This window comes from Bos mutus, chromosome 21 (genome assembly GCF_027580195.1).
Source record: "Bos mutus isolate GX-2022 chromosome 21, NWIPB_WYAK_1.1, whole genome shotgun sequence".
In the NCBI taxonomy this organism is placed as follows: domain Eukaryota; kingdom Metazoa; phylum Chordata; class Mammalia; order Artiodactyla; family Bovidae; genus Bos; species Bos mutus.
The window spans coordinates 57,339,061-57,366,952 of NC_091637.1; the positions used below are offsets into that span (position 1 = coordinate 57,339,061).

Consider the following 27,892-nt stretch of genomic DNA (forward strand, 5'->3'; position numbering starts at 1 on the left):
GCACTGGCAGGCAGATTCTTTACCACTGCACCCTCTGAGAAGCCAACCTTAGCATAGGAAGTCTATACTGTAGGACAGTGACTGCACATTGGATTTACCCATGAAGGCTTTCAAAAAATGTCATTGCCCAGATTCCATCCCAGAATCTTGGGAACTTTTTAAAAAGATCCCTTGTTGATTCTAATAAATAGCCAGGTGTCAGAACCTTTTGTGCCAGATTCTAAACTGTTGGAAATGCACATTTTGACAAGAAACAAGTGGGTAAGTTGCTAGAGTATATTGTGAAATATTGGATTCAATATAATTTATAGATCATTCACCTCCCACTGATGTAATATTTTGTTTGCAAGTTCAGTTACTGTGGATCTTTTTGTTTATTTATGGCAAGTCTGTAACACAGCCAGAAAAATTATTGCCAAACCAGTGCAGGGAAGTTTGACTTCTATTGACTGAGTCAGCTGAAGTATTCACTCAAGAAAGATCAAACATATAGATGCAAAGTTCCAAGAATGCTGAAGTTGACAGTTCTGCAGAGAAGCAGACTTTTGTTTTTGCCCATTGGAGAAATAGATTAAATCTCCTTAGTGATACATCTCTTTTATGCTTTCATATATTTTTTTGCTTTGTTTTGCTTTATCAAATTTGAGTTTAATTATTGATTTTGCATGTCTCACTCCTAGAACTTATTATCTAATGACAAACTGACTACTATTATGAACTCATTGAGGCAAAGATAATGTGTTATTTATTTTTTATATTCCTGAATCCTATTTCAGTGCTTAATAAAAGATTAATGAATAAATGGTGAACAGTTTTGAAAAGTCTATAATGTGGTGAACTGAGGGGTGGTGCTCTAAGGTTTCAGAATTATTACTGCTAGAAAATTTTTAGTGAATCTGATCATTTTGGAACTGAAATATATAGAGATTATTTTTGCACTGAAGATTTATGAAATTTCACTTTGTAGACTTAACTTCAGGATGGGGAACACATGTATACCTGTGGCGGATTCATTTTGATATTTGGCAAAACTAATACAATTATGTAAAGTTTAAAAATAAAATAAAATTAAAAAAAAAGTATTTACCTGGTACAGAATATGTAATTGATTTCTTTTAGGTGAAAAAGCTTATTGGGAGGTGCAGTCTTGAGGGGAAGTTGTTGCAGTTCGTCTCTCTGTAGAGAAGAACACAGTTTCCAGGATAAGTGGTCCTCCATCATTTATATAGGACTGTCTATTTCAAATGGATTATCCGGGACATCTCTTTTTTTTTTTTTGTCTTTAAACAAACATATTATGTACTGAGGCTGAAGGAGAATCTAATCTATTTCCAGGTGAGCCTCTGCACGCCCAGTGAGAACACGCCTACGGAAAGCTTGGCCAGGCTCGTGGCCATGGTGTTCCAGTGGTTCCACTCCACAGCCTATATGATGGATGATGAAGTTGGAAGTTTGGTTGAAAAGCTGAAGCCTCAGTTTGTCACCAAGTGGTTGAAGACAGTATGTGATGTTCGCTTTGATGTCATGGTCATGTGCCTTCTTCCCAAACCAATGGAATTTGCCCGGGTAAGTGGAGGCTGTCAATTAAAAAAAAAAAAAAATTAATCAATAATTGATCTAGGAAAGAAATGGAGGGGAGAATGGATACGTGTCTATGTATGAATAAGTCCCTTTGCTGGTCACCTGAAACTATCTAACTAACTAAATTAACAACATTGTTAATTAGCTATACCCCAATAAAAAAATGAAAAGTTTATAAAAAAAAAAAAGGGGAAATATTATTTGAGCCAACCTGAGGATTATAACCCAAGAGATAGTCTTTCAGAAAGCTCTGAGGATTGTTCTGCCCTTTGGAGGCCAAAGCACAGATATGTAAAATTTTGAGACAAAGGGTTTTATGTCAAGTGATATATTATTGACAGTTAACACAATCCAGATCTACACATACTAAGTGAGTAATGCTGCTGTTGATGGGGTTGCAAAGAGTCAGACACGACTGAGCGACTGAACTGAACTGAACTGAGTGGGTCACGGGTCATCATGGCCTCTCACAAGATAAGAAGGAAAGTTATTTCCCAAGCAGTTATGACGCTTGATGCGATTAAGAAGGAACGTTATCTCCTAAGAAAGTCTGGTTAATGCAATTGCATAACATGTACTAAAGGGGAAGGAGGAGGCCTAAATGGGCAGAGAAGAATTTTTATGTTTAAAATTTTCTTGCCCTGCTATAAAATACTCATCTTTTTATCAAGACCTACAGCTTGGACCTTGTTGGAGAGGAGGACTTGGGGAGAAGCACTATTGTTACTGAAAACCTGGGTTTACTTCTCAGTGGGTGTTGAGCTGAAAGATACAACAAGGCAAAGATCAGGAGAAGGAAGGACTTCTTAATACTTGCAGCAAGTAAGGAGAACACCAGGCATCTTTCCAAGGCAGTGTCTCTCAACAGCAAAATTGGAGACCTTTTAGGCTAAGGATACATGCATATTCATGAAGGGGCTTGAGCAGAGGAGAATTCAGCATAGAACTGGGGCAAAGATGGACAGAGTCCAAGCTTTAGTTGATTAAAGTCAAGAGGGTCAGAAAAAGTCAACACCATCTTTCCTTCTGACCAGTCGGGGGTCTCGGCATGTCGTCACCATCCTCCACCTGGGTGGGGGCCCTGCTTCCTGCAGAACTCAAAAGTGTGAGGTAGATTCCCTGAGGAGGAACTAGGACTCTTTTATTGCTAGACTATTGTTTCTTGACTGATCTTCTTTATTACTGTCCTTAAAATTGTTGATTACTGAGACCTGTTCAAGGGCAAGCATTGTGAACATGCTTAGATCACAAAATGGCTTAGGTGAAAGTGGCTTCTCTTCTGTCAGGAAAACCATGCCTGGTTCTTTCTCTGGAGCCCTACCCTGTCTGCTGACACCACCTTACATACTAGTGTTATCAGTGTCTGTAGAAGAGGAATACCTCTCTTTAATTTAGTCAATAGAGCTAAATGAGTTTAGTTACTACATTTTAGCTGATATGCTGTTTTGATGTTAGTTTGAGATGGGGAAGAATGGCAAGATGAATATGTGACATATCTTTAAAAAATTTAAGGGACTATTCTTTCCTGACATTGCTGAATATTTTAACTAAGAAACAAGAAATAAAAAAAGCTTTTCCATGAGGTTGTTAGAGCTCAGCCTTTTTCTGGTTTGGGGAAAGGCTAACATTTGACTAGGAGCAGTTTCTGTGGTTTCACATATATATCTAGGGATGAATGGTCCCTGCCCTCTCATGTGGAATGCCCAAAGGACTTAAGGTGAAAGTGAAACTTGCTCAATCATGTCCAACTGTTTGCAATCTCATGGACTATACAGTCCATGGAATTTTCCAGACCCTTCTCCAGGGGATCTTTCCAACCCAGGGATCGAACCCAGGTCTCCTGCATTGCCGGCAGATTCTTTACCAGCTGAGCCAGAAAGGAACTTCCCAAATGCTCCTTTTCTTCTGGCTCTAGGACAAATTTCTCTTTGCTTGATCTCTTGCTTCTGCCTTATTGGATCACAGGTTTCAGATGCACAGCTGCTAAGACTTCGTACTATCATTCATGTCTAACCCAGCAAGATGGATATCTAGAATCAGTTTCTGCCAGTAATACATGAAATTTATTTCAAGGTATTTTCTAAGTTTTATTTTTATTTGTGACTTTTGGGTTTGCTTTCAATGAAATTTTGAGGCAGTTTTCAGTTTAAATAAGAATTTTAAGAAGAAAACATAACACATACCTTCTAGAGAGTAGGTTTTATTAGATTTCCAGAAGTCAGAGCATTCTGTGCATTTATCAAGATACACTTCTTTCTTCTTTGGTGCCACCTACTGACTTATATATAAAATCAGATTTTTGCATAATGGAAATTCCCCATTTCCTGGCATTCTTTGACTGTGTTGATATGTTTTCAATTATTGTTTCTTTTGGAATAGTAAAGAATTAGTGTGATATGATTCTGAAAAGAGCTTCCCAAGCAGCGCTAGTGGTAAAGAATGCCTGCCAGTGCAGCAGACACGGGTTTGATCCCTGGGTCAGGAAAATCGCCTGAAGAAGGAAATGGCAACCCACTCCAGTATTCTTGCCTGGAACCCCACGAATTCTGAAAAATAAGAGGAAATGATTATATTGGGAGGAAAACTTTTCCTCTTCCAACTTGGCTCCAGCAGTTGGGAGCCTGCATGTAATTGTCAAGAGACACGTTAACAAGAATTTCCAGACGTTCAAACTGGATTTAGAAAAGGCAGAGGAACCAGAGATCAAATTGCCAACATCCACTGGATCATACAAAAAGCAAGAGAGTTCCAGAAAAACATCTACTTCTTCATTGACTATGCCAAAGCCTTTGACTATGTGGATCACAACAAACTATGGAAAATTCTTAAAGAGATGGGAATACCAGACCACCTTACCTGCCTCCTGAGAAATCTGTATGCTGGTCAAAAAGCAACAGTTAGAACTAGACGTGGAACAACAGACTGGTTCCAAATTGGGAAAGGAGTAAGTCAAAGCTGTGTGTTGTCACCCTGTTTATTTAACTTATATGCAGAGTACATCATGTGAAATGCTAGACTGGATGAAGCACAAGCTGGAATCAAGATTGCCAGGAGAAATATCAATAATATCAGATATGCAAATGACACCACCCTTATGGTAGAAAGCAAAGACGACTGAAGAGCCTCTCGATGAAAGTGAAAGAGGGAAGTGAAAAAGCTGGCTTAAAAATCAACATTCAATAAACTAAGATTGTGGCATCTGGCCCCATCACTTCATGGCAAATAGATTGGGAAACAATGGAAATGGTAACAGACTTTATTTTCTTGGGCTCCAAAATCACTGCAGATGGTAGTGCAGCCATGACATTAAAAGACACTTGCTCCTTGGAATAAAAGCTATGACAAACCTAGACAGCATATTAAAAAGCAGAGACACTACTTTGCCAACAAAGGTCCATCTAGTCACAGCTATGGTTTTTCCAGTGGTCGTGTATGGATGTGAGAGTTGAAGTGTAAGGAAAGCTGAGTGCCAAAGAACTGATGCTTTTCAACTGTGGTGTTGGAGAAGACTCTCGAGAGTCCATTGGACTGCAAGGAGATCAAACCAGTCAATCATAAAGGAAATCAGTCCTGAATATTCACTGGAAGGACTGATGCTGAAGCTGAAGCTGCACTTTGGCCACCTGAATGTGAGGAACTGACTCATTGGAAAATACACCAATACTGGGAAAGATTGAAGGTAGGGGGAGAAGGGGACGACAGAGGATAAGATGGTTGGATGGCATCATTGACTTGATGGACATGAGTTTGAGCAAGCTTTGGGAGTTGGTAATGGATAGGGAAGCCTGGGATGCTGCAGTCCATGGGGTCACAAAGAATCAGACACGACTAATTGACAGAACTGACTTGTTATTAATAAGAGGAGAGACAAAGTTTATTTACATTTACACACAGAAGTACTCATTGATGGGAAACTTTTTTCAATAACCAGAGATAAAAAGTTTATATGCCAAACTTCTAGAGTGTGAGGAGCATTTGTGAGGAGGCTTGAAGGGGAAGATAGGGAAAGTTCTTTTGGGTGTTTTGATGCTAATGGAAATGGGCAGCCTTTCTCCAAGACAGCTGAATTCACAAGAACTCCTTTTGGAGGGGCTTAATAGAAGCCATATTTTCTGGAGGCTCCAGTTTAGTCACATAAAGGAAGTTCAGATGAGATTTCTCTCTGCGTCTTCTTTAGTGCAAATGTTTCCATTTAATATACTCTTTATACCAACTCTGGGGGTCTGAGTGCCTCCCCACATTTCTCCCATCTGTAACTTCCTTAGAAGTTTCGCACAAAAAGGAATCTAGGTTGACTGACTTGGAGAGAAGATTTGGGTTAGGAACTGCTAGGTAAGAGATACACAAAAGAGGAAAATAACATAAATTGGAATAAGGAAGTAGAAAACAAAGATTAGTGGTTAGAGTAGACTATAAACCTAGTTTCTACGGCCTAAGGAAAACAGTGAAGATTTCTAGATGCTGGGCTTGAAGCATCTCCAGATGATGATGAATTCATCAGTGTCACTCATGGTTATTTTCTGAAGCAGAGCCTGGAAGATGTGGGTGTTTGGTGAACGTCCCAAGTGGCCTAAACTGCTGAAGCAAGAAGTCTTTTGAAGTTTATATCAAGTTGCCTGCTTTAGCTTGCTGGGCTTTGGGACAAGACTGCCTAGAGTCTCAGTAAGGATCTGGGCAGGCAGGTTTTAGTTCTCAGAGACACCAAGTCAGAAAGGTAGGCAAAACAATTGGGAACATTAATTACTCACAAAGTGTGCAAGACAGCAGGATCCAGTTTATAAAGAGGTGAAAAATAGCTCAGTGAACAGGACTAGATCTGATAACCCGCAAGTGTGAGTATAGTTTTCTGTTGAAACAATTTCTGAATTTTCCAGTTTTGACCAAAGATAATTAAAAGTAAGATATTCTGTTCACAAAGTAAGTCTAGTCTCATTAAATTTGGCCTGATTATTTACATACAACGAAAGTGGTATTTGACCACATGGACCTTCAAGAGTTTGTTTTGCTGCAAGTTTTTTCTAGAATCTCAGATTGGACATTTAAAGGCCTTTCCACGCTGGGAAGCCAAACCAAGAATTTCTCATATTTATCTGCAGTATTTGTAGATTTGGGTGAATTTTTCTTTTTGAGATCCCTTGAATGCTCTAAGGTTTCTGGGTCTGTCAGGAAGTGACTTTTCTTATTTGCTTATAGACTGGGGACATCAAAAGTCAAGTAGCAGGCTGGTTTTTCCAAGAGGGCTTTATAAGCATGGGCTTCATAATGTCCACCACAGTTCTTTAAAGCTGTCTGGTCATATTTGATTCTTTGCCTATCTTTCTCGAGTATGACATTTTAGTCAAAGCCTTGATAGCATAACCAGTTTTTCCTATTATGTCCAGTTACAAGGAGAACAGATTTTTATTAAGCTTGTGTAAATAACTATGCATGCATGCTAAGTCTCTTCAGTCATGTTCGACTCTGTGTGATGCCAGGACTGTAGCCACCCAGGTTCCTTTGTCCATGGGATTCTCCAGACAAGAATACTGGAGTAGGGCTTCCCTAGTGGCTCAGATGGTAAAGAATCTGCCGGCAATGCAGGAGACCCAGGTTCGATCCCTGCATCAGGAAGATCCCCTGGAAGAGGAAATGGCAACCCACTCCAGTATTCTTGCCTGGAGAATCCCTTGGACAGAGGAGTCTGGCAGGCTGTGGTCAACAGGGTTGCAAAGAGTTAGAAACGACTTAGCACAGTGCATATGTATAATTGATTCACTTTGCTATACAGCAGAAACTAATACAACATTTTAAATCAACTATACTCTAATAAAAATTAATTAAAAAAGTAAAATGGCTGTGATTAAAGATCTGATGAGAGTAACTGGAATTATGATGTTAAAATTATTCCATTATTGTCTACTATCAGGCAAAGCAGCATAAAAATATAATCATGAACACAAAGGGCATATAATTTTTACAAATTGCATATAATTTCTGAAATATTTATGTTAAAAATACTTACCTATATAGATATAAACTAGAGAGGGTTAAGCATCTCTTCTTATTTGCCAATGCTTTTCATGTAGTTCAACATATCAAACAGACCTAATTAGTTTAACATCTCTTTCTACTAGGAGTGAAGAATCCTTTGAGATTTTCTGAAAGCTACCTCAGAAGCCTCAAAGTCAATTTGAGATCAAGATTTTATTTAGGATTTGATTTTGGAAAGCAAAATATCTAAAGCTGTCAAAAAATCAAAAGGTTTGGATACTCAATTAATCAGGTTGATACGTTGCTATGAAATAATACTTAGTTATCCATTCAACCAAAATGGCAATTCAAATTTCAAAAATAAATATAGAATCTAATGTGATAATTTTAAAAATTAGCTTTTTTAACATTGAAAAGACTTGGTTCTCCTAAATAATTGAGGACATGATGAAGATGTGTGCCCATCTCCCCCCTCCCTGCCTCCAACAGATCCTATACAATTTTCTATTTTCAGTCATATTTCTGCCCTTCACTTTCCTCTTTCTCACCTGGATAACCTTTATACAATCTCTAAACAACTACTTTAGGACAGAATTACTCTTTCTTTCCTTGACAAAAAACACATCCTACATTCCTCGAATATTCTGCATACAGAGGTTTTTTTCTTCATCCTTATTATTTCTAGAAGTTTCATTTATATATTGATTATAATTTTCAACACTTAATGATCTCTGTTTTTCAAAGACCAGGAGGTAAACAATTGTGAATTGCTCGTCACATACCAGCATTTTGTAGCAAAGTTTATGATTATTCTATTTTTGTTTTATACTAGTATATTTTTATGATTATACTATTATACTCAGTGCTGATAACTTCTATCATAACTTCTACTGGATATGCTTCTTCATAGTGTAATTTCTCAGCATGGCAAAATGAACATATTTATTAGCAGATCCAAATAATTTTAGCATCTCTGTAAAAATAAGAAGCCAAAAGTAGATAAAATTAAACTTATGTAGAAATGATCTGGATATTCAATGAATATCACTCATGTAACTTAATATAAATTTAATTTCAGGTTATGAAAAAGATTTTGGAAACTACTTCTAAGAAGATATGTCATAAAACACAATTACTGTTGAAATAAAGCTTGTCATAGTAATTTAATTTGATGAAAATGAAATCCGTCTTATAATTTAAACATCTAGTAAATATAATATTCCCTTATTTGACTAGTAAACCCATATAGAATAAAAACTGTGTTCATATCATACTCAGTGCTGGTAACTCAGAAGATGCAGCTGTTTTTATCAAACCAACAGTATTAAAATAGTCTTATTTATCAAAGATTTACACAAACTGTTACAGAATTCAGATTTGGCAGATCGCCATTTGTTTTTTTTTAATATAAATTTATTTATTTTAATTGGAGGTTAATTACTTCACAATATTGTATTGGTTTTGCCATACATCAACATGAATCCACCACGGGTGTACACGTGTTCCCCATCCTGAACCCCTCTCCCACCTCCCTCCCTGTACCATCCCTCTGGGTCATCTCAGTGCACCAGCAACCTGTATCACGCATCAAGCCTGGTCTCGCGATTCGTTTCACATATGATATTATACATGTTTCAGTGCCATTCTCCCAAATCATCCCACCCTGGCCCTCTCCCACAGAGTCCAAAAGACTGTTCTATACATCAGTGTCTCTTTTGCTGTCTCGCATACAGGGTTATTGTTACCATCTTTCTAAATTCCGTATATATGCGTTAGTATACTGTATTGGTGTTTTTCTTTCTGGCTTACGTCACTCTGTATAACAGGTTCCAGTTTCATCCACCTCATTAGAACTGATTCAAATTATTCTTTTTAATGGCTGAGTAATACTCCATTGTGTATATGTACCACAGCTTTCTTATCCATTTATCTGCTGATGGACATCTAGGTTGTTTCCATGTCCTGGCTATTATAAACAATGCTGCGATGAACATTGGAGTACATGTGTCTCTTTCCCTTCTGGTTTCCTCAGTGTGTATGCCCAGCAGTGGGATTGCTGGATCATAAGGCAGTTCTATTTCCAGTTTTTTAAGGAGTCTCCACACTGTTCTCCGTAGTGGCTGTACTACTTTGCATTCCCACCAACAGTGTAAGAGGGTTCCCTTTTCTCCACACCCTCTCCAGCATTTATTGCTTGTAGACTTTTGGATAGCAGCCATTCTGACTGGTGTGAAATGGTACCTCATAGTGTTTTTGATTTGCATTTCTCTGATAATGAGTGATGTTGAGCATCTTTTCATGTGTTTGTTAGCCATCTGTATGTCTTCTTTGGAGAAATGTCTGTTTAGTTCTTTGGCCCGTTTTTTGATTGGGTCATTTATTTTTCTGGAATTGAGCTGCAGGAGTTGCTTATATATTTTTGAGACTAGTTCTTTGTCAGTTGCTTCATTTGCTATTATTTTCTCCCATTCTGAAGGCTGCCTTTTCACCTTGCTAATAGTTTCCTTTGATGTGCAGAAGCTTTTAAGTTTAATTAGGTCCCATTTTTTATTTTTGCTTTTATTTCCAATATTCTGGGAGGTGGATCATAGAGGATCCTGCTGTGATGTATGTCGGAGAGTGTTTTGCCTATGTTCTCCTCTAGGAGTTTTATAGTTTCTGGTCTTACATTTAGATCTTTAATCCATTTTGAGTTTATTTTTGTGTGTGGTGTTAGAAAGTGTTCTAGTTTCATTCTCTTACAAGTGGTTGACCAGTTTTCCCAGCACCACTTGTTAAAGAGATTGTCTTTTCTCCATTGTATATTCTTGCCTCATTTGTCGAAGAAAAGGTGTCCATAGGTGTGTGGATTTATCTCTGGGCTTTCTATTTTGTTCCATTGATCTATATTTCTGTCTTTGTGCCAGTACCATACTGTCTTGATGATTGTAGCTTTGTAGTAGAGCCTGAAGTCAGGCTGGTTGATTCCTCCAGTTCCATTCTTCTTTCATTTAAAAACCAACACTAGAGAGGCAAGTGTTGGTGGAAAGGAAAAGCTGCTTTAATCAGAAAAGCCAGCAGTCTGGGGAGAAAGCAAATTCATTTCCCAATACCAAATTAGAAGATTCTGCTCAGGCATGACAGTTTTTTAAATTTAATTTTTTAATTGAAGTATAGTTGATTTATAATGTCATGCCAATCTCTGCTCTACAGCAAAGTGACTCAGTTATATACATGTGAACATTCTTTTTTTCATATTCTTTTCCATTATGGCTTATTATAAGATATTGAATATAGTTCCCTGTGTCTTAGAGTAGGACCTTGTGGTTTTTCCACCCTGTATACAGTACTTTACATCTACTATTCCCAAACCCCCTGTCCTTCTCTTCCCCACCTCCCTCTCCCTGGCAACCACAAGCCTGTTCTCTATATCTGTGAGTCCATTTCGGATTTGTAGGTAGGGTCATTTGTGCCATATTTCCACATTTGAGATTTCAGACGTGTGATGTCATATGGCGTTTGTCTTTCACTTTCTGATTTACTTCACTTAGCATGATAATCTGTAGTTGCATCCATGTTGCTGCAAATGGTCTTATTTCCTTTTTATGGCTGATTAGTATTCCATTGTGGGCTTCCCCGGTGACTCAGTCGGTAAAGAATCTTCCTGCAATGCAGGAGACCCTGATTCAATCCCTGGGTCTGAAAGATCGCCTGGAGAATGAAATGGCAACCCACTCCAGTACTGTTGCCTGGGAAATCCCATGGACAGAGGAGCCTGGCAGAGTTGGACACGACTTAGCAAGTAAACCACCACCACCAGTATTCCTTTGTATATATGTACCGCATCTTCTTTATCACCTATTGATGAATGTTTGGTTGTTTTCATGTTTTGACTATTGTGAGTAGTGCTGTTGTGAATATAGGGGTGCATATATCTTCTTGAATTACAGTTTTGTCTGAGTATATGTCCAGGAATAGGATTGCTGGACCATATGGTAATTTTATTTTTAGGTTTTTGAAAAACCTCCATACTGTTTTCCACAGTGGTTGAACCATCTTACATTCCCCCCAGCAGTGTAGGAGGGTTCCCTTTTCTTCACACCCACTCCAGCACTTGTTATTTGTAGACTTTGGATGATGGCTGTTCCGACGTGTTAGGTGGGACCAGCCATGACAGTTTTTAAAGGGAAAAAGGGGAGAGAATCTCAGTGAATGATCAAGGCAGGAGGTTGGGTTCTGCATCATTCTCCATTGGGTGCTGACTGGCTGACTTTCTCTTCAGATGGTATATTGCTTATGTGATCTGCCTGCAGGATCTGCCTTGGGGGCTGCTGGCAGTAGAAAGCTAGTCATTTTTTAACTACTTAACTCTTCATTCTTACTTCTTTTAATCTGGGAAAAGAATCAACAGGTTAGGCAAAGCACGATGTATCTTCAGGAAAGCATTAGGCCAGGAATTATGTTAAATTGCTGCGTGATCTCATTCATAAAACAAATAAGCAAACAGGAAAGGGCCAAAAAGCTGCTTACAAATCCCCACTTGTCCAACATCATTTCATATCTATGGCATTAGGGGGAAAAGTCCGTCTTCTATAACTTCTTCCTGCTAACATAGGGTTTTAGGAATATTTAATTTTATAAGCTGTTAGTTTTCCTGAATGGAGAAGGCAATGGCACCCCACTCCAGTACTCTTGCCTGTAAAATCCCATGGATGGAGGAGCCTGGTAGGCTGCAGTCCATGGGATCGCTAAGAGTCGGACATGACTGAGCGACTTCACTTTTGCTTTTCACTTTCATGCACTGGAAAAGGAAATGGCAGCCCACTCCAGTGTTCTTGCCTGGAGAATCCCAGGGATGGGGGAGCCTGGTGGGCTGCTGTCTATGGGGTCACACAGAGTCGGACACGACCGAGGCGACTTAGCAGCAGCAGCAGCAGCAGAAGCAGCAGCAGCAGCAAGAGGAGTGTTAATTGATGCATATCAGGAGGAGAAACAAATTTTTCCTATTTTATGACAAGAGGCAATAGTACAAGTTAAAGCAAGGCGTCTCTTGGGCTGAGAGCCACATTCATGTCCTTGAATGTTTGCATTTATAGAGATGATTCTCAGATCCTTGAGAAGATAGTGCTGAATGGGAGAAGGTTTAAGTCTCAGAGAGGGAGAGAAAAGATGCAAGTTTGTAAAATAACAATCTAAGGACATTTCAAGGACATGTTTGTCTATTAAAAGGTTTTGGATGGGACAAACAGATTCTTTTGGGAGCACTGAGATTTTACATGTATTTTGAGGGAGGAGATTTATGGGAGGGGGAAAAATTATTCATGTTGAGAATCTGAAATTTTTAACAGGTCCAAGTTGAGGCCTCAGTTGAGAAGAGGGCTCAAAGGAGCTTGTCTGAAGAAGCTGAGGCCTAAGGCAATTACTATTTAAGTGTTTCTTCTTAAGGGCAGGACAGTCCCTTTTCCTCGTTCTGACTTTTTATAATATCTGTAAGCATCTTGAGATGAATAGGGGAGGCTTTGGGACTGGTAAGAAAGATAGATGAGCTTTGGGATTCTTCTAGAATCACAGTTATGTTTTTTTTTAAATACTCAATAAGGCAAGGCCATTTATTTTTCATTCTTCAAAGCATTAGATGACAGCCTCAATAATAACATTAAGGAGCTGGCCTGCCCACCCAACCCCGTTACTTTGAATTAATTTCTTTTATATCAGAGACAAGATTTTCAGCTTAATTGGAAAAGACTCCTATGAACTGAGATTTGCAAATTTAGAGCTGTGTGCCTTTGTAATAGTTTTTATAAATTGTGTGACAAAGGTTTTAGACTGTATTCCCCTGAGTAGATTGTTCTATTTTAGCCAATTAAACTTCTGAGGGAAGGCCTTTATAACATCTCCTACCAGGCTCTGAATGTCAAGCTCCAACTGGGTCATTTGTAGGAGGGACATGGTAGAGGGGGATTTATGGTGGGTGTGGGTTTTAATTTTCTTTCTAAATCTGATTTCTGTTCTTGAATTATGTTAAAGGAGTCTTTTAGCTAGCTGTGACTTTTTGTGTGTGTGTGCTTCTGTCAGATTGGTCCTCCCATAGTTGATAAGAGAACATTTATTTAGGGTGAGAGCTCTCTAAAATCTTCTTAATTATAAAAACTTTTCCAAATCAAAGGATCCATTGTCTGATCACTGACAACTTAGGATCTTCATAGGTATATCTGTTTCAAAATGTGATTCAAAATCAAAAGGCCTTTGTATGACTTAAGCATAAATTAAACAGCCAAAGGGACCTCAGGAATGATGCATCCAACAATCTCAGCATTATCAGTGTTAGCTGTTCTGAGTCTAGGTACCTAACAACAACAACAATCTCAGAAATGGAGTCACTTCCTGAAAATATCTAGTCGGTCATCTAGGATGTTGGCCAATATGATGCTAAATAGATATTTGAAATTTAAATGGAATTGATTTGTTTTAATGATGTGGAATTCTAGATATGAAAATTAAATACTGAAAATTGAATTCATTTAAAGTAAGATAGTTTTGGGACAATAAATCTATGACCAAGGAGGCAAGAATATACAGTGGGGAAGAGACAGCCTGTTCAATAAATGATATTGGGAACACTGGGCAGGTACGTGCAAAAGCATCAAATTGGACTACTTTCTCATACTATATACAAAGATAAATTCACAACGGATTAAAGACTTAAATGTAAAAGCTGAAACCATAAAATGTCTAAAAGAAATCATAGGTAGTATGCTCTTTGATATCAGTCTTAGTACTAATTTTTAGATATGTCCCTGTAAGCAAGGGAAACAAAAGCAAAAATAAGCACATGGGGCTACATCAAGCTAAAAAGCTTTTGCACAGCAAAGGAAACTTTTGCAAAAGGAAGAGGCCACATACTGAATGGGAGGAGATATTTGTAAATGATATATCTGATAGAGGGTTAATATCCAAAATATACAAAGAACTCATACAACTCAACATAAGAAAATCTAATTAAAATTAACCAGAGAACTTGAATAGACATTTTTTCAAAGAAGACATACAAATGGCCAGCAGACACATGGAAAGATGCTCAAGATCACTAATGATCAGTTCAGTTCAGTTCAGTCGCTCAGTCATGTCCGACTCTTTGAGACCCCATGAATCGCAGCGTGCCAGGCCTCCCTGTTCATCACCAACTCCCGGAGTTCACTCAGACTCACATCCATCGAGTCAGTGATGCCATCCAGGCATCTCATCCTCTGTCGTCCCCTTCTCCTCCTGCCCCCAATCCCTCCCAGCATCAGAGTCTTTTCCAATGAGTCAACTCTTCAAATGAGGTGGCCAAAGTACTGGAGTTTCAGCTTTAGCATCTTTCCTTCCAAAGAAATCCCAGGGCTGATCTACTTCAGAATGGACTGGCTGGATCTCCTTGCAGTCCAAGGGACTCTCAAGAGTCTTCTCCAACACCACAGTTCAAAAGCATCAATTCTTCAGCGCTCAGCCTTCTTCACAGTCCAACTCTCACATCCATACATGACCACAGGAAAAACCATAGCCTTGACTAGATGGACCTTTGTTGGCAAAGTAATGTCTCTGCTTTTGAATATGCTATCTAGGTTGGTCATAACTTTCCTTCCAAGGAGTAAGCGTCTTTTAATTTCATCTGCAGTGATTTTGGGGTCCCCCAAAATAAAGTCTGACACTGTTTCCACTGTTTCCCCATCTATTTCCCATGAAGTGATGGGACCGGATGCCATGATCTTCGTTTTCTGAATGTTGAGCTTTAAGCCAACTTTTTCAGTCTCCACTTTCACTTTCATCAAGAGGCTTTTGAGTTCCTCTTCACTTTCTGCCATAAGGGTGGTGTCATCTGCATATCTGAGGTTATTGATATTTCTCCCGGCAATCTTGATTCCAGCTTGTGTTTCTTCCAGCCCAGCGTTTCTCATGATGTACTCAGGGAAGTACAAATCAAAAGTACAATGAGCTATCACCTTATACCTGTCAGAATGGCTGTTACCAAAAAGATGACGAATAGCAAGCACTGATGAGGGTGTGGAGAAAAGGAAACTTTTGTGCCCTGTCTATGGGAATGTGATGCATCTGCTATGGAAAACAGTATGGGGATTCCTCAAAAAACTTAAAAACAGAACTATCATATGATTCAGCAACTCCACTGTTGGCCATTTTGCCCAAAGAAAGCAAAAACACTAATTAGAATAGATATATGCACCCCTATATTAACTGCAGCATTATTTACAATATACAAGACCTGGAAGCAACCTAAGTGTCCATGGATAGATGAATGTATAAAAATGTGGTACATATGTGATGGAATATTGCTCAACCATAAAAAAGAATGAAAAAGAATGTTGCCTTTATGACAACATGGATAAGCCTACAGAGCATTATGCTAACTGAAATAAGTCAAAGAAAGACAAATACTGAATGATTTCACTTATATGTGGAGCCTAAAAAAACAAATGAATAAACATAACAAAACAGAGACAGAGTTGTAGATACAAAGAAGAAACGGTGTTTCCCAGAGGGGAGGAGGTTTGGGAGAAGAGAGAAATAGGTGAGAAGTTTAAGAGGCATAAACTTCCAGTTGCAAAATAAATGAATCACAGATATGAAATGTACAGTGTAGGGGGAATAGAGTCAGTAACTAAGTAATATCTTTATATGGTGACATGATAACTAGATTTATTGTGGTGATCATTTTGAAATGTATAGAAATATCAAATCACTATGGAAAGATGGAGGGCAGGAGGGGAAGGGGACGACGGAGGATGAGATGGTTGGATGGCATCACTGACTCAATGGACATGAGTTTGGGTGGGCTCTGGGAGTTGGTGATGGACAGGGAGGCCTTGCATGCTGCAATTCAAGGGATTGCAAAGAGTCGGACATGACTGAGCGACTGAACTGAACTGAAGTTGTATAACAGGAACTAACATGGTGCTATTGGTCAATCATCCTTCAAAAAGGAACAAACCAACTCATGGAAAAAGAGATCATATTTATGGTTACCAGAGGTGGGGGTGGTGGAAAGGGGAATTAGATAAAGGCAGTCAAAAGGTACAAAATTTCAGTTATAATACCAGGATATAATGTAAAAGCATGATAAATATAATTAACATTGCTGTTTATGTCAAAGTTAAGAGAGTACATTTTAAGAGTTCTCATCACAAGGGAAAAATACCTTTCTATTTCTTTTATTTTGTATCTACATGGGATGATGTACTTAATCACTCAGTCATGTCCAATTCTTTGTGACCCCATGGACTGTAGCCTGCCAGGCTCCTCTGTTCATGGGGATTCTCCAGCCAAGAATACTGAAGTGGGTTGCCATGCCTTCCTCCAGGGACGGAAGTTCACTATATCTACTGTAGTAATTGTTTCATGATGTATGTAAGTCAAATCAGTATGTTACAGACTTTAAACTTATACACTGCTGTATGTCAATCATAACTCAGTAAAACTGCAAGGGAAAAATAATGAAGTTTCCCCCCAAATTTGTGTTACATGGTAAAGATCTAGGACCAGTCAACCCTTTGTTACTTTGATACATGTAATAGTAATATATATTTATCTAAAATCAGAATTACAAACAGAACCTCAAGTTGTGATTTTAAGATTTTATGCCTTAGAAAATTAATATCCTATCTTAATTAGTTAAAAAAAATACCATTTTTTAAAAATTCATGGATTCAACCAGCTTTAGAACATTCTTAGGAAAAAAATTGTGACAGAATATGCAGTGTAGGAAAAAAAGAGTACTCTCTGCCACTTCATTTTCCATGAAGAAAAGTCTCCAGTACAAAGTGTACAGTAGTAGAAATCTATGTTCCTTTGAAATGCAGGTATAACTGCACATATTTGCAGGGGATTTGTCACACCTTAGAAATAAAGCTTCATTGTTCTAGGAATAAATTTTTGGAATTTTAATGCACATACGATTTGGAAAATCTGCAGTAAAATAGTTCAAGTTCAGTCTCTGGTCAGTGTTTGGATCTATTTGCAACTGTTTTCTTTTTGGAAACTAAGGGATCCTGGTGGTTTGTAGTTTTTTCACAAACCTCACTCAATATACTTGGCACAGGTTTCAGATGTAATGGATTGTGGTCTTTCTCTGTACCCATTTCATTCAGTATTTCCTTGGGTATAAATGTAACGAGTGCATTTTGTTCTTTTCCCCTGTGGCTGTGGAAATCCCATCAGGTTGGTGGATACTGGGATAAATCCTGTAGCACAGTGACTCAGCTGAAGGAAGGTCTCAACCGAATCCTCTGCCTGATCCCCTACAATGTGATCAGTCAGTCCGTGTGGGAATGCATCATGCCGGAGTGGCTGGAAGCCATCAGAACAGAAGTCCCAGATAATCAGTTAAAAGAATTCAGGGAAGTATTAAGGTGGGTAAGTAGTTTAATGAAGTCACTGTAATTATAATGATATCTAGCATTTATGAAGCATGTACTGTGTGCCAGGCACTGTGCTAAGTGTTTTATATAACCTTATAGAATTTTTACAAACCTACTGAGAAATTTGAATGTTCAAATAGAAGCTTTTGTTGTTTTTATTGTTATTCAGTCGCTCAGTTGCGTCTGATTCGGCGACCCCATGGGATTGGACATGACTGAGCGACTGAACAATAATTGCTGTAAATTGTGCCAAGATGATCTGTAATTGTTCAGAAAGGATTTTGTTCTGATGGGATAATAAATAGATATTGTTTGTTTACAAATAAAGTATATAATAAAAACATTGTTTATCTTCAAATATAATTATGATTTGGATAAAGTTGGAAAAGTACAAAGGGACATGTTTTAAGATGCTGAGAAGCAACTCTAGTTTCTTAGAAAATGCAATTCCTTCTATTAAATGCAGTGTGAATATGAACACTAATGTTATCAACAACCATAAGGATTATTCATATCTGTTCTAAGGACATAAGCTATTACAATAAAATGAAACATGCTAATAACTGTTCAGAACTCAGACTAATCTAAAATGTTTGGTTCCCCAAATAAGATATAGTTGGGAAGACAACAGTAAACCCCAATATATACCTTTGATCATTTACTTTTGTTGCTTTGCTTTCCAGCAAAATGTTTGACATTGAGCTTTGCCCTCTACCTTTTTCAATGGAAGAGATGTTTGGCTTTATTAGTTGTCGGTTCACAGGATACCCTTCCTCTGTGCAGGAACAAGCTTTACTGTGGCTTCATGTAAGTGAATCATACTTTTGATCATTTTGGGCAATAGCTTTTAGCTTATGAACTTTAGCTCCTCAGGTAGGGCAGCAGGGAGTTACTGCAAAGAATCTGTAAATCTGTATGTTTGTTAATTGCAGATTGGTTGCAGATTATACCAGTTCAGGAGAAAAGCAATGAACCAAGGCAACAAGAATGACATGGAAAGAAGGGGACAGGAGATACTTTGTTAGAAGTTTTGTTAGAAAGAACATGGCAATTTATCCAATGTGGAGGGTGGAGGAGTCGGAATATTTGATGATAGCTTTGAATTTTTAGTATGAAAAATTGAGGACAACTGCAGATAGAATAAAATTGAGGACAACTGCAGATAGAATATGTGAGGCTAATGTCCTTATGTTCAATAGGTCACTTTAGGAAAAAGTGTTAAATGTAGTTTTTTGGAGTTTTAAAGTTTATGTTTTGGGGGGACATATGCCTTTTTTTCCCCAGGTATTATCGGAGTTAGACATCATGGTTCCACTTCAGCTATTAATCAGTATGTTTTCTGATGGAGTTAATTCTGTCAAAGAACTGGCAAATCAAAGAAAATCAAGAGTCAGTGAACTGGCAGGGAACCTTGCAGCTCGAAGGGTAATTATTGCCATAATTGTCTTTGTCTTACTTGTTAAGATTTTGAAAACTCTTGTCAATTATAGTGGGCCTTAAAGTGGCATCATCATAAACTGCTCTGGAAATGCCTTTTCATCCTATCCCATCCACTCTATTAACCTTTTAAGCACATTGAATAACAGAAAACATCGATCTAAGATATATTTGATATATTCTATAATCAGTTATTGAGTTTTAATTTTCCTTTGAGTTTTTCTCCTACACATCTCTGTTAGCTACCTCTCCCCTTGATAAACCAGAACAAAGTAGCTTGTGGGGTACTACTCCTTTTTTTTTTTTTTTTTTTTCTGGTGAAGAAGAATTCTTTCCAGGTGCTGGGCAGATCAGTGCTTTACTTTGGGAATGAGGAGTTTGGATATTGTTGTTTGTGTGTTTTTTTCTACTGTGTTTTGGGAGAAAATGATCAGCTAGTGGTGACCGTGAGTGATACTGTCACTGTTAACTAACAGCCCATCTTACTGATCCCTTTGTGCCTCTGAGGATGAGAAAAGTCAGGATAGTCTGGTCTAAAGCATATGGAAGCTGTTGGATGTTTATGATAACTTTTCTATGGAGGACCTGATAAAGTTTCTGCTCTTGTACTGACAAGACCATGATCAGCTTTGGAGAGGCTGACTGTCATCTGGTGGTGGGTGAGGACTGTTCTGGGCTTCTAGTCCTGTCTAGCCTCTCCAAAACATCTTCCCTGCTGTATACCACAATCCTCTAGTCATTCTACCTGCTATCTAGGATTAGAGAACATAACAAAATCATGGGATCATAGATTGTATTTAGTGCTTTTTAAAAATTTTTACAAGTTTTTAAAAATTTAAATTTACTTTTATTTCTAAAAAGTTGTTTTAGTCTCTAATAGTCAATGACCAAGGAAAGTCATGATGCTCACAAGAGCCATTCAGAGAATTTACATCTATATGTGACATTTATGTGCGTGTCTACCCAAGTTGCTTCAGTTGTATCTCACTCTTAGTGACCCTATTGGACTGTAGCCTGTCAGGCTCCTCTGTCCATGGGATTCTCCAGGCAAGAATCAATGATATTTTATAATACCGTCATACTCATAGGATTCATGCTTTTAAAATGCTTTAAAAAAAATCATTATTTGCTCATGTACCTCATAGAAACCAGCTGCCCAATATTTATATTTTATTTCTTTCTTTGGTTACCTTTAATATTACAGTACATGATTAACACTTTATACTGTGTAGAGTATTCACATGTAATGACATCACATGTGAAGATGTGTGAGGCCTGTGTGAGGCAGTTGGAAAGAACTCATTATCCTCATTTTACAACTACTTAACCTGAGGTTCTGTGAACTGAAGCGATTTGCCATAGATAACACTATCATGATCCAGGTATTCTGATTCTTAATGGGATACTCTTTTTTTTTTTTTTTTTTACTTTTTTTTACTTTAAATATGGTGTTCAAGGAGCTTTCTGATTATTAGAGAGATTTTAAAGAGAGAAAATATGACTTGAGACTGATGTACAGGTATGTCAGTCAGGGTCCTGCTACAGAATTTATCCCAGATGTTTAACAAAGAGTCTTTTATGGATTCTTGGCCTATAGAGTTATGGGAAAGGTTAAGGGGGCAATAGGGTTGGTGAGACACCCAGAGGCCAGCAGTAGTTCACTAGGAAGCCTTTATATACCTATGGCTGAAGGAACAAGTGTTCCTGGGCCTTTTGGCAGCTGAAGTTATAGGGAAAGGCTGGCTAGAGGAACTGGAGAGGATGGAGATACTGCAGAAATGTAGCATCAGAGGAGCCAGATGGGGAGAGAAATACTCCTGCCTCTCTCTCTGCCAACTTCAGGTCTTCTGCTGGTACCTCTCATTGACTGAATCATCTGGAAGCCATCCAGCAAGAGGGCCAGAAGAGGCTCAGTTCTTGGCATCCTTGGGCATAGAACAGGGCAGAAAAGGGCAGTGAGGGCCTTTTGTGGGGGAAGAGTTGGTTCGCAAATGAAAAATAACTAGTACAATAGGCTTGATGTACTGTTGTCTCATGATAGTGTAATAATTATTATTGTCAGAGACCATTCTTCTTTTACCAGTCAATCTGAGATTCTGTGCTAATGGTTCTAAAATTGATTTGCAATGCTTTACTCTGGAAGTTGTCATTGTTCAGGTTATGGTTTTAGATAGATGCAGACAATGTAGTTGGACATGTTGGTGGGATGAAAAATATAATGGCAAAGAGGCTGCCTTCATTCTTCAGGGTGATGATGTGTCATTTACCTGACAAATAGAAAGTTTGGATGATTTTATTTCTTATTTTTATGTTTTGAGAAGATGCATGGGATTTGGAGGTAGTAATTCCATTGGCTAAGGAAGGAAATCCGTGTGACAGCTGGAAACACCTTCCACAGCATCCTCAAGTATTTTGTACAGCCATTTGAGCTTCTGTGAGCTCACTTATATGTGCTGATTTTCTTTTTTCTAGGTGAGTGTTGCCTCTGATCCTGGTCGACGAGTTCAGCACAATATGCTGAGTCCATTTCATAGTCCTTTTCAGAGTCCATTTCGGAGTCCTGTGCGTAGTCCATTTCGTAGTCCTTTCAAGAATTTTGGACACCAAGGAGGAAGGACTATTGACTTTGATTGTGAAGATGATGATATGAATCTAAATTGTTTCATCCTCATGTTTGATCTTCTCCTGAAGCAGGTAGCTGAAGCATGAACTTCCTTTAGTTCAGAGGTGAAGAATGAGGGGAAGCTCTGTATAGTGATTCTTTCTTTGTGTTGGGCATCTTCACACTTACTGAAATGATGCAGTATTACTCAGGACATTTCATAAACTTCTGTGGGGATTTTCTAAAGAGCCTGAAAAATACTTGCAATCATTGAATATCTGCAATGATGTTGACATATGAGAGTGGATATGAGTTTTAGCACTGTTAGAATTGATTCTGTTGAAAAAACTTGGTGAACAAACTGGGTAATTCTGTTTTGGGGAAGGGCAAGGTATAACTCTATAGTGATGGGCTGATTTTAATGTAAATTGATTTTTGAAGCTAATTTTAACAGAGAAGTTTAGAAAAGGCTTTGTTCATGGAACATTTCTTCTTAATTTTTTATTTTGAAATAATTTGAGACTTGCAGAAAAGTTGAAAGAATAGTACAAAAAATTCCCAATTACTTCCCCCCCAAATTCTCTGAATGTTAACACTGATCATATTTATTTCTCTTCTCTCTCTCTTAGCCTATATATGTATGTGTTAATTATAGAATTTTTAATGAACCATTTGAAAGTAAGTTGCACACAGGATATCCCTTTATCCTTAAATCCTTTAGAGTGTATTTTCTAAAAAATGGCATTCTTTTACAGAACCGCATACAGTTGTCAAAATCAGGAAATTAATATTGTTATAACACTATTATCTATTATCAAGCTTACAGAAATTATTCATTAAAATTGATATAATCATCATATCATCTTTATAGCAAAAAAAAAAAAAATGATTTTTGATTGAGGACTTAATCTAGCATCATTCATTGCAATGATTTGTCCTGGCCCTTTAGTCTTCTTTATTTCAGGACAGTTCTTCAGCCTTTATCTGTCATATTCTTGACATTTCTGAAGAGTACAGTCCAGTTATTTTATAGAATATTTCTCAACACGAGTTTGACATTTCCTTATGAATCAGTTTGGGTTCAGCACTTCTGCCAGTCATGCTACAGATTTGATTTTATGTTGTTTTCAGCGTCTGATATCAGGAGGCACATGACATGATAATGTCCCATTTCAGGTGGTAATAACTTGGTTAAAGTGATTTCTGCCAGATTTCTCTACTACAAAGTCACTACTTACCCCTTTGTAATTAGTACTAACTTAGAGAGAGCTACTTTAAGACTGATTTCCCATTTCTCATCAGGCTTTCACCTAGTTTTAGCATCCATGGGTGACTTATTTCTGAATCAATTTTTATTATGATGGTTACCAAATGATAATTTTCCAATTCCATCATTTCTTCTAATTGATTAGCTGGAATTCTACTGAAGAGGCAGGTTCTCCCTCTCTCCTATTTATATATTGATATTTATTTGTTTAATCTACTTCTGCCCAAGTATACTCATGAATTCTTATTTTGTTCAGTGAGCTAAAATCCATGACTATAATTATTTATTTTGAGACTCAAATTTGGCCAATGGGAGGCCCTTCAAATTGGCTTCTTTTGACATACACCCATCATTCTGTGAACACGTCCTTAATGTCTTGCATGTTAAAATGTTCCAGGCTCATTTTACATTTTTCCTGGAATCAGCCATTTCTCCCAGGAGTTCTGGTTCCTTTAGTGGATAAAGGTATTTAGAAACCAAGATCTGGACATTGGGTGAGGAGCAACATTTTTTAAATGTTTAACATCTCACAAAGTGATGGGTTTAAAAAAGAACCCTCTTTTAAATGTCTTACATGAATTAAAACTTAATTTCCATTACTTTGTATTGTGTATATATTCTTTTTAGGAGAGTCCATGGAAAGCAATGTATATTCATGGTCTGCAAGGTGTATTATCTTTAAATAATTTAATATTGTCAGCAATTAGTGAAAATTATCCCCAGTTAGAGTGCCAATAGAATATTGAACAAAAGGATCAAACTCCTCCTTCTTTTTTTTTTTTTTTTGGCCTTTTTTTGATATCTTCAGATGGAGTTGCAAGATGATGGGATCACAATGGGTTTTGAGCACAGCTTATCAAAGGACATTATTTCCATTATAAACAATGTCTTCCAAGCCCCCTGGGGGGGCTCCCACACCTGCCAGAAGGAAGAAAAAGCAATTGAGTGTAATTTATGTCAATCTAGTATTCTCTGCTATCAGCTTGCTTGTGAACTCCTGGAGAGACTGGCTCCCAAAGAAGAAAGCCGACTGGTGGTAAGCAGTTGAAGAAATGAGATGATCCACGAATAATAGTAGTCAAGACTACCGTAGGTGGTGGAATGAGTCTTCTCCAGTATTACCTTATGTTCCATGCTGGGTAACATGTGCAATTGTGTTAAAAGAAAGTTTCCCTGTTCCTTTCACCAACTCAGGCTCCTGGTAATTGATATGAAGTGAGGCTATCTTAAACAGAAATCTTGAGTTAGAATTCTTGAATCTTGAGTTATGGTTGTAACATTTATTCATACAGTTTTCATAAATACAATGCATTACTGGTATTCTTAATTTTCATCCTGGAAACAATTTAATATTTTAAATTAATTTTCATTGGACTAAAGTTGCTTTACAATGTTGTATTAGTTTCTACTATATAGTAAAATGAATTTTACTGGTATTCTTGAAACAATTTTATCACAATGTTTTGTTACGAAGTTTAGAGAACAGTGAATACTACAAAATGTACATATCAAATATTGAGTAGGTAGATTGGATGTAGACATGAAAATTCCTGATTTAACCTCAGTGTGTAAAACTCATTGACTCTATCAGCAACCAATAAAGCTTTCACTTCATTTTCTGCTTTTTAAGAAAATTGTTTAAATAGGGAATAGCTAATATATGCCATAAATTAGCCGCTTCATATATTAGTTATTCCCTGTTTGGGCTATTTACCATCTTAAACACACACATCACCACCCTCATACATCATAGGTAGATGAACCCGAATCATTCGAGCCAGTGTTCCACATCTTCTCTTTTTCTTCCTCTAGTGTTTGTCTAGGTAGAAAGTGACTTCATTAAAAAAAAATCTTTTGAAGTCTAGTATACATGCAGTAAAGTGTTTCTTCAGTTTTTAAATACCTTTCAGCCCACGTAACTCATTAGTCTTACTTGTCACAACGTACTATTCCTGCGATATGGTCTTATAAACTCATTGGGAATATAGTTTACATCTATTACCTACAACAGTCACAGTAATAGATGGTTTGAGAACATCATCTAACTTAATGTCTAGTCAGGAAGATGTCTAAGTAAATGAAACACCATAAGACAGAGTGATGAGCATAATGAGAGAGAGATGAATGAGGTAGTTATGAGAGAACAGAAAAGGGACGAGTCCAGGTTGGACGTGTTAGAGGTGGGCAAGGTCTTCCCAGAGGAGACGGCTTCTGAGTGCCTCTATGAAGGAAGACTGGAGTTAATGAAATGAAGGTGATAGGAAAGAAGGCCTTTGAGACCTAGGAAGCTCTCTGCTTAAATGATACAGAGGAAAGAGGATGATGATTTACTCAGAAAAGTGTGTAGGTCATTGTTGATAGAGCAGAGAGAAGGAGAGAAAAGGAGAGAAAGGCAGGGTCCATTTTATAATCACATTTATTAAAGGCTCTGTCTGCTAGACTAAGAAGTATGGATTTTATCTCAGTGATAATGGGGGAATCCTGAAGAATTTTAATTAGGGTGCTGCTATAATTTGATGAATTTGAGAAATTCTGCCAGTGGAGGAGAGAGATAAGAGGATTTGGATACCTGGAACAGGATTCTAGTCAGAAGATTAATTGGTCACTCAGGGAAGAAACAGGGCAGCCTGAACTAAGGTAGTGATGGTGGTGATGAAGAGAAGTCACGGGACTGATGGATTTTTAGAAAAGAGAATTGACAGCACTTGGTGTTTAGTTAGTGGTTTTTTTTTTTTTTTTTTTGATCTGTGCTGTGCAGCATGTAGGGTTTAGTTCCCTGACTAGGAATTGAACCTGTGTGCGCTGTGGTGAAAGTGCCGAGTCCTGACCACTGGACTGCCAGGGAAGTCCCTAGCTAGTGTTTAGAGTTGGAAAAATTGAGGATAAATCCATGTTTTGTGGTCTGGGAACAGATGATATTGCCATTAACAGAGAATTATAGGTGAGTTACTGGGTATATGCAGAAGAGTCAGTATGCACTGTATCGAATTTTATGGAAATCAGTTTGTAATTTGACTTAACATCTTGTTCATGGGTGACCTAGGAACAGGGCCCGTCTCATCAAAACTGAAGCTGGCAAGGATATTTTCAGAACCTTCCCAGACACCAATTCAGCGCTGAATTTTTTCTTCTTTTGTATCCCATCAGTATCCCTTTGTGTATCCCATCAGTCTTCACCTGCTTGCTTTGAGCTGGCAATCAAGTAATTCTTCAAATTTTTACTGGTTAAAGTGTTAAATAAAGAAGATACTTTAAAATTTTATTTATTTTTTAAAAGTTTTAAGTTTTATTTTATATTGGAGTGTAGTTGATTTACAGCATTGTTTAGTTTCAAGTGTACAGCAAAGTGGTTAAATTATGCGTATACATATAACCATTCTTCTTCAGATCCTTTCCCCACACAGGCTGTTATAGAATACTGAGTAGAGTTCCCTGTGCTATACAGTAGGTCCTTATTGATTATCTACTTTATATATATTAGTGTGTATATATTAATCCCAAACTCCCCCCAACCTTTCCCCTAAAACAGGATGATTTTAAAAGAGGATATTTGAAGGTGGAACTTCAAAGAAAGAATAAAACTGAAATAGGAGGATAATTAGAGATGGATATTTTGAATAGTAGCCATACCCAGCATGTACACTCTCTCTCTTTCTTTTCAAATCTCTCCCACTCATTTTTCAGCTTGTTATATATAGATATACAGATGTGGTGTTAGGTATATTCACATTGTTGTATAGCCAATCTTTATATTTTCATCTTACAAAACAGAAACTCTGTACCCATCAAATCAAACAATAATGCTCATTCCTCCCTCCCCTTAACTCTGGAGAATACCATTTTACTTTCTGTTTCTATGACTTTGACTCCTATAGATACCTCATATAAGTGGAATCATACAATATTTATCCTTTTATGACCAGCTTATGTCACTTAGCATAATGTCTTTGTGCCCAAGTGCTCGGTTGCATCCCACTCTCTGTGATCCCATGGACTGTAGCCCGTCAGGCTCCTCCATCCATGGGATTTCCCAGGCAAGAATACTGGAGTGGGTTGGCATTTCCTACCCCAGGGGAATCTTCCCAACCTATGCATCAAATCCGCGTCTCTTGTGTCTCCTGCATTGGCAGGTGGATTCTTTACCACTAGTGCCACCTGGGAAGCCGGGCATAATGTCCTCAAGGTCCATTCATATTGTATCGTGTGTCAGAATTTCTTTCCTTTATAAGAGTGAATAATATTCCATTGTATGTATTTGCTACATTTTGTCTATTTGTTCATCTGTTGATGAACACTTGGGTTGCTGTACCTAGCTCTCTTTAACTTGCATGTTATAGAAATGTCTTGCTCTGAAAAATGTGACTTCCCCTAGCCACCAGTATTTGTATCCAAATATGTTGATGTGAGGGTTTCCCAGGTGCTGCAGTGGTAAAGAATTTTTCTGTCAATGCAGGAGACACAAGAAATGCAGGTTCAACTGCTGAATTGACAAGATCCCCTGGAGAAGGAAATGGCAACCCACTCCAGTATTCTTGCCTGGGAAATCCCATGGACAGAGAGAGGAGCCTGGCTGGCTACAGTCCATGGGGTCACAGAGAATCAGACACGACTGAGCACACACACACATATTGATGTGAACCCCTT

At 37.9% G+C, this 27,892-nt stretch overlaps 1 protein-coding gene across 3 annotated transcripts in view; it reads left to right on the forward strand.

Moving 5' to 3' along the window:
• UNC79 (unc-79 homolog, NALCN channel complex subunit) overlaps window positions 1–27,892 on the forward strand; it is a 211,751-nt gene that overhangs the window by 63,246 nt on the left and 120,613 nt on the right. For all 3 annotated transcript variants that reach the window (XM_070358461.1, XM_070358463.1, XM_070358462.1), the window contains exons 11-16: window positions 1,336–1,566; window positions 17,743–17,933; window positions 18,626–18,749; window positions 19,227–19,367; window positions 21,852–22,073; window positions 24,057–24,284. In XM_070358461.1, the coding sequence (XP_070214562.1) occupies window positions 1,336–1,566; window positions 17,743–17,933; window positions 18,626–18,749; window positions 19,227–19,367; window positions 21,852–22,073; window positions 24,057–24,284 (1,137 nt within the window). The remainder of the gene's footprint in view (window positions 1–1,335; window positions 1,567–17,742; window positions 17,934–18,625; window positions 18,750–19,226; window positions 19,368–21,851; window positions 22,074–24,056; window positions 24,285–27,892) is intronic.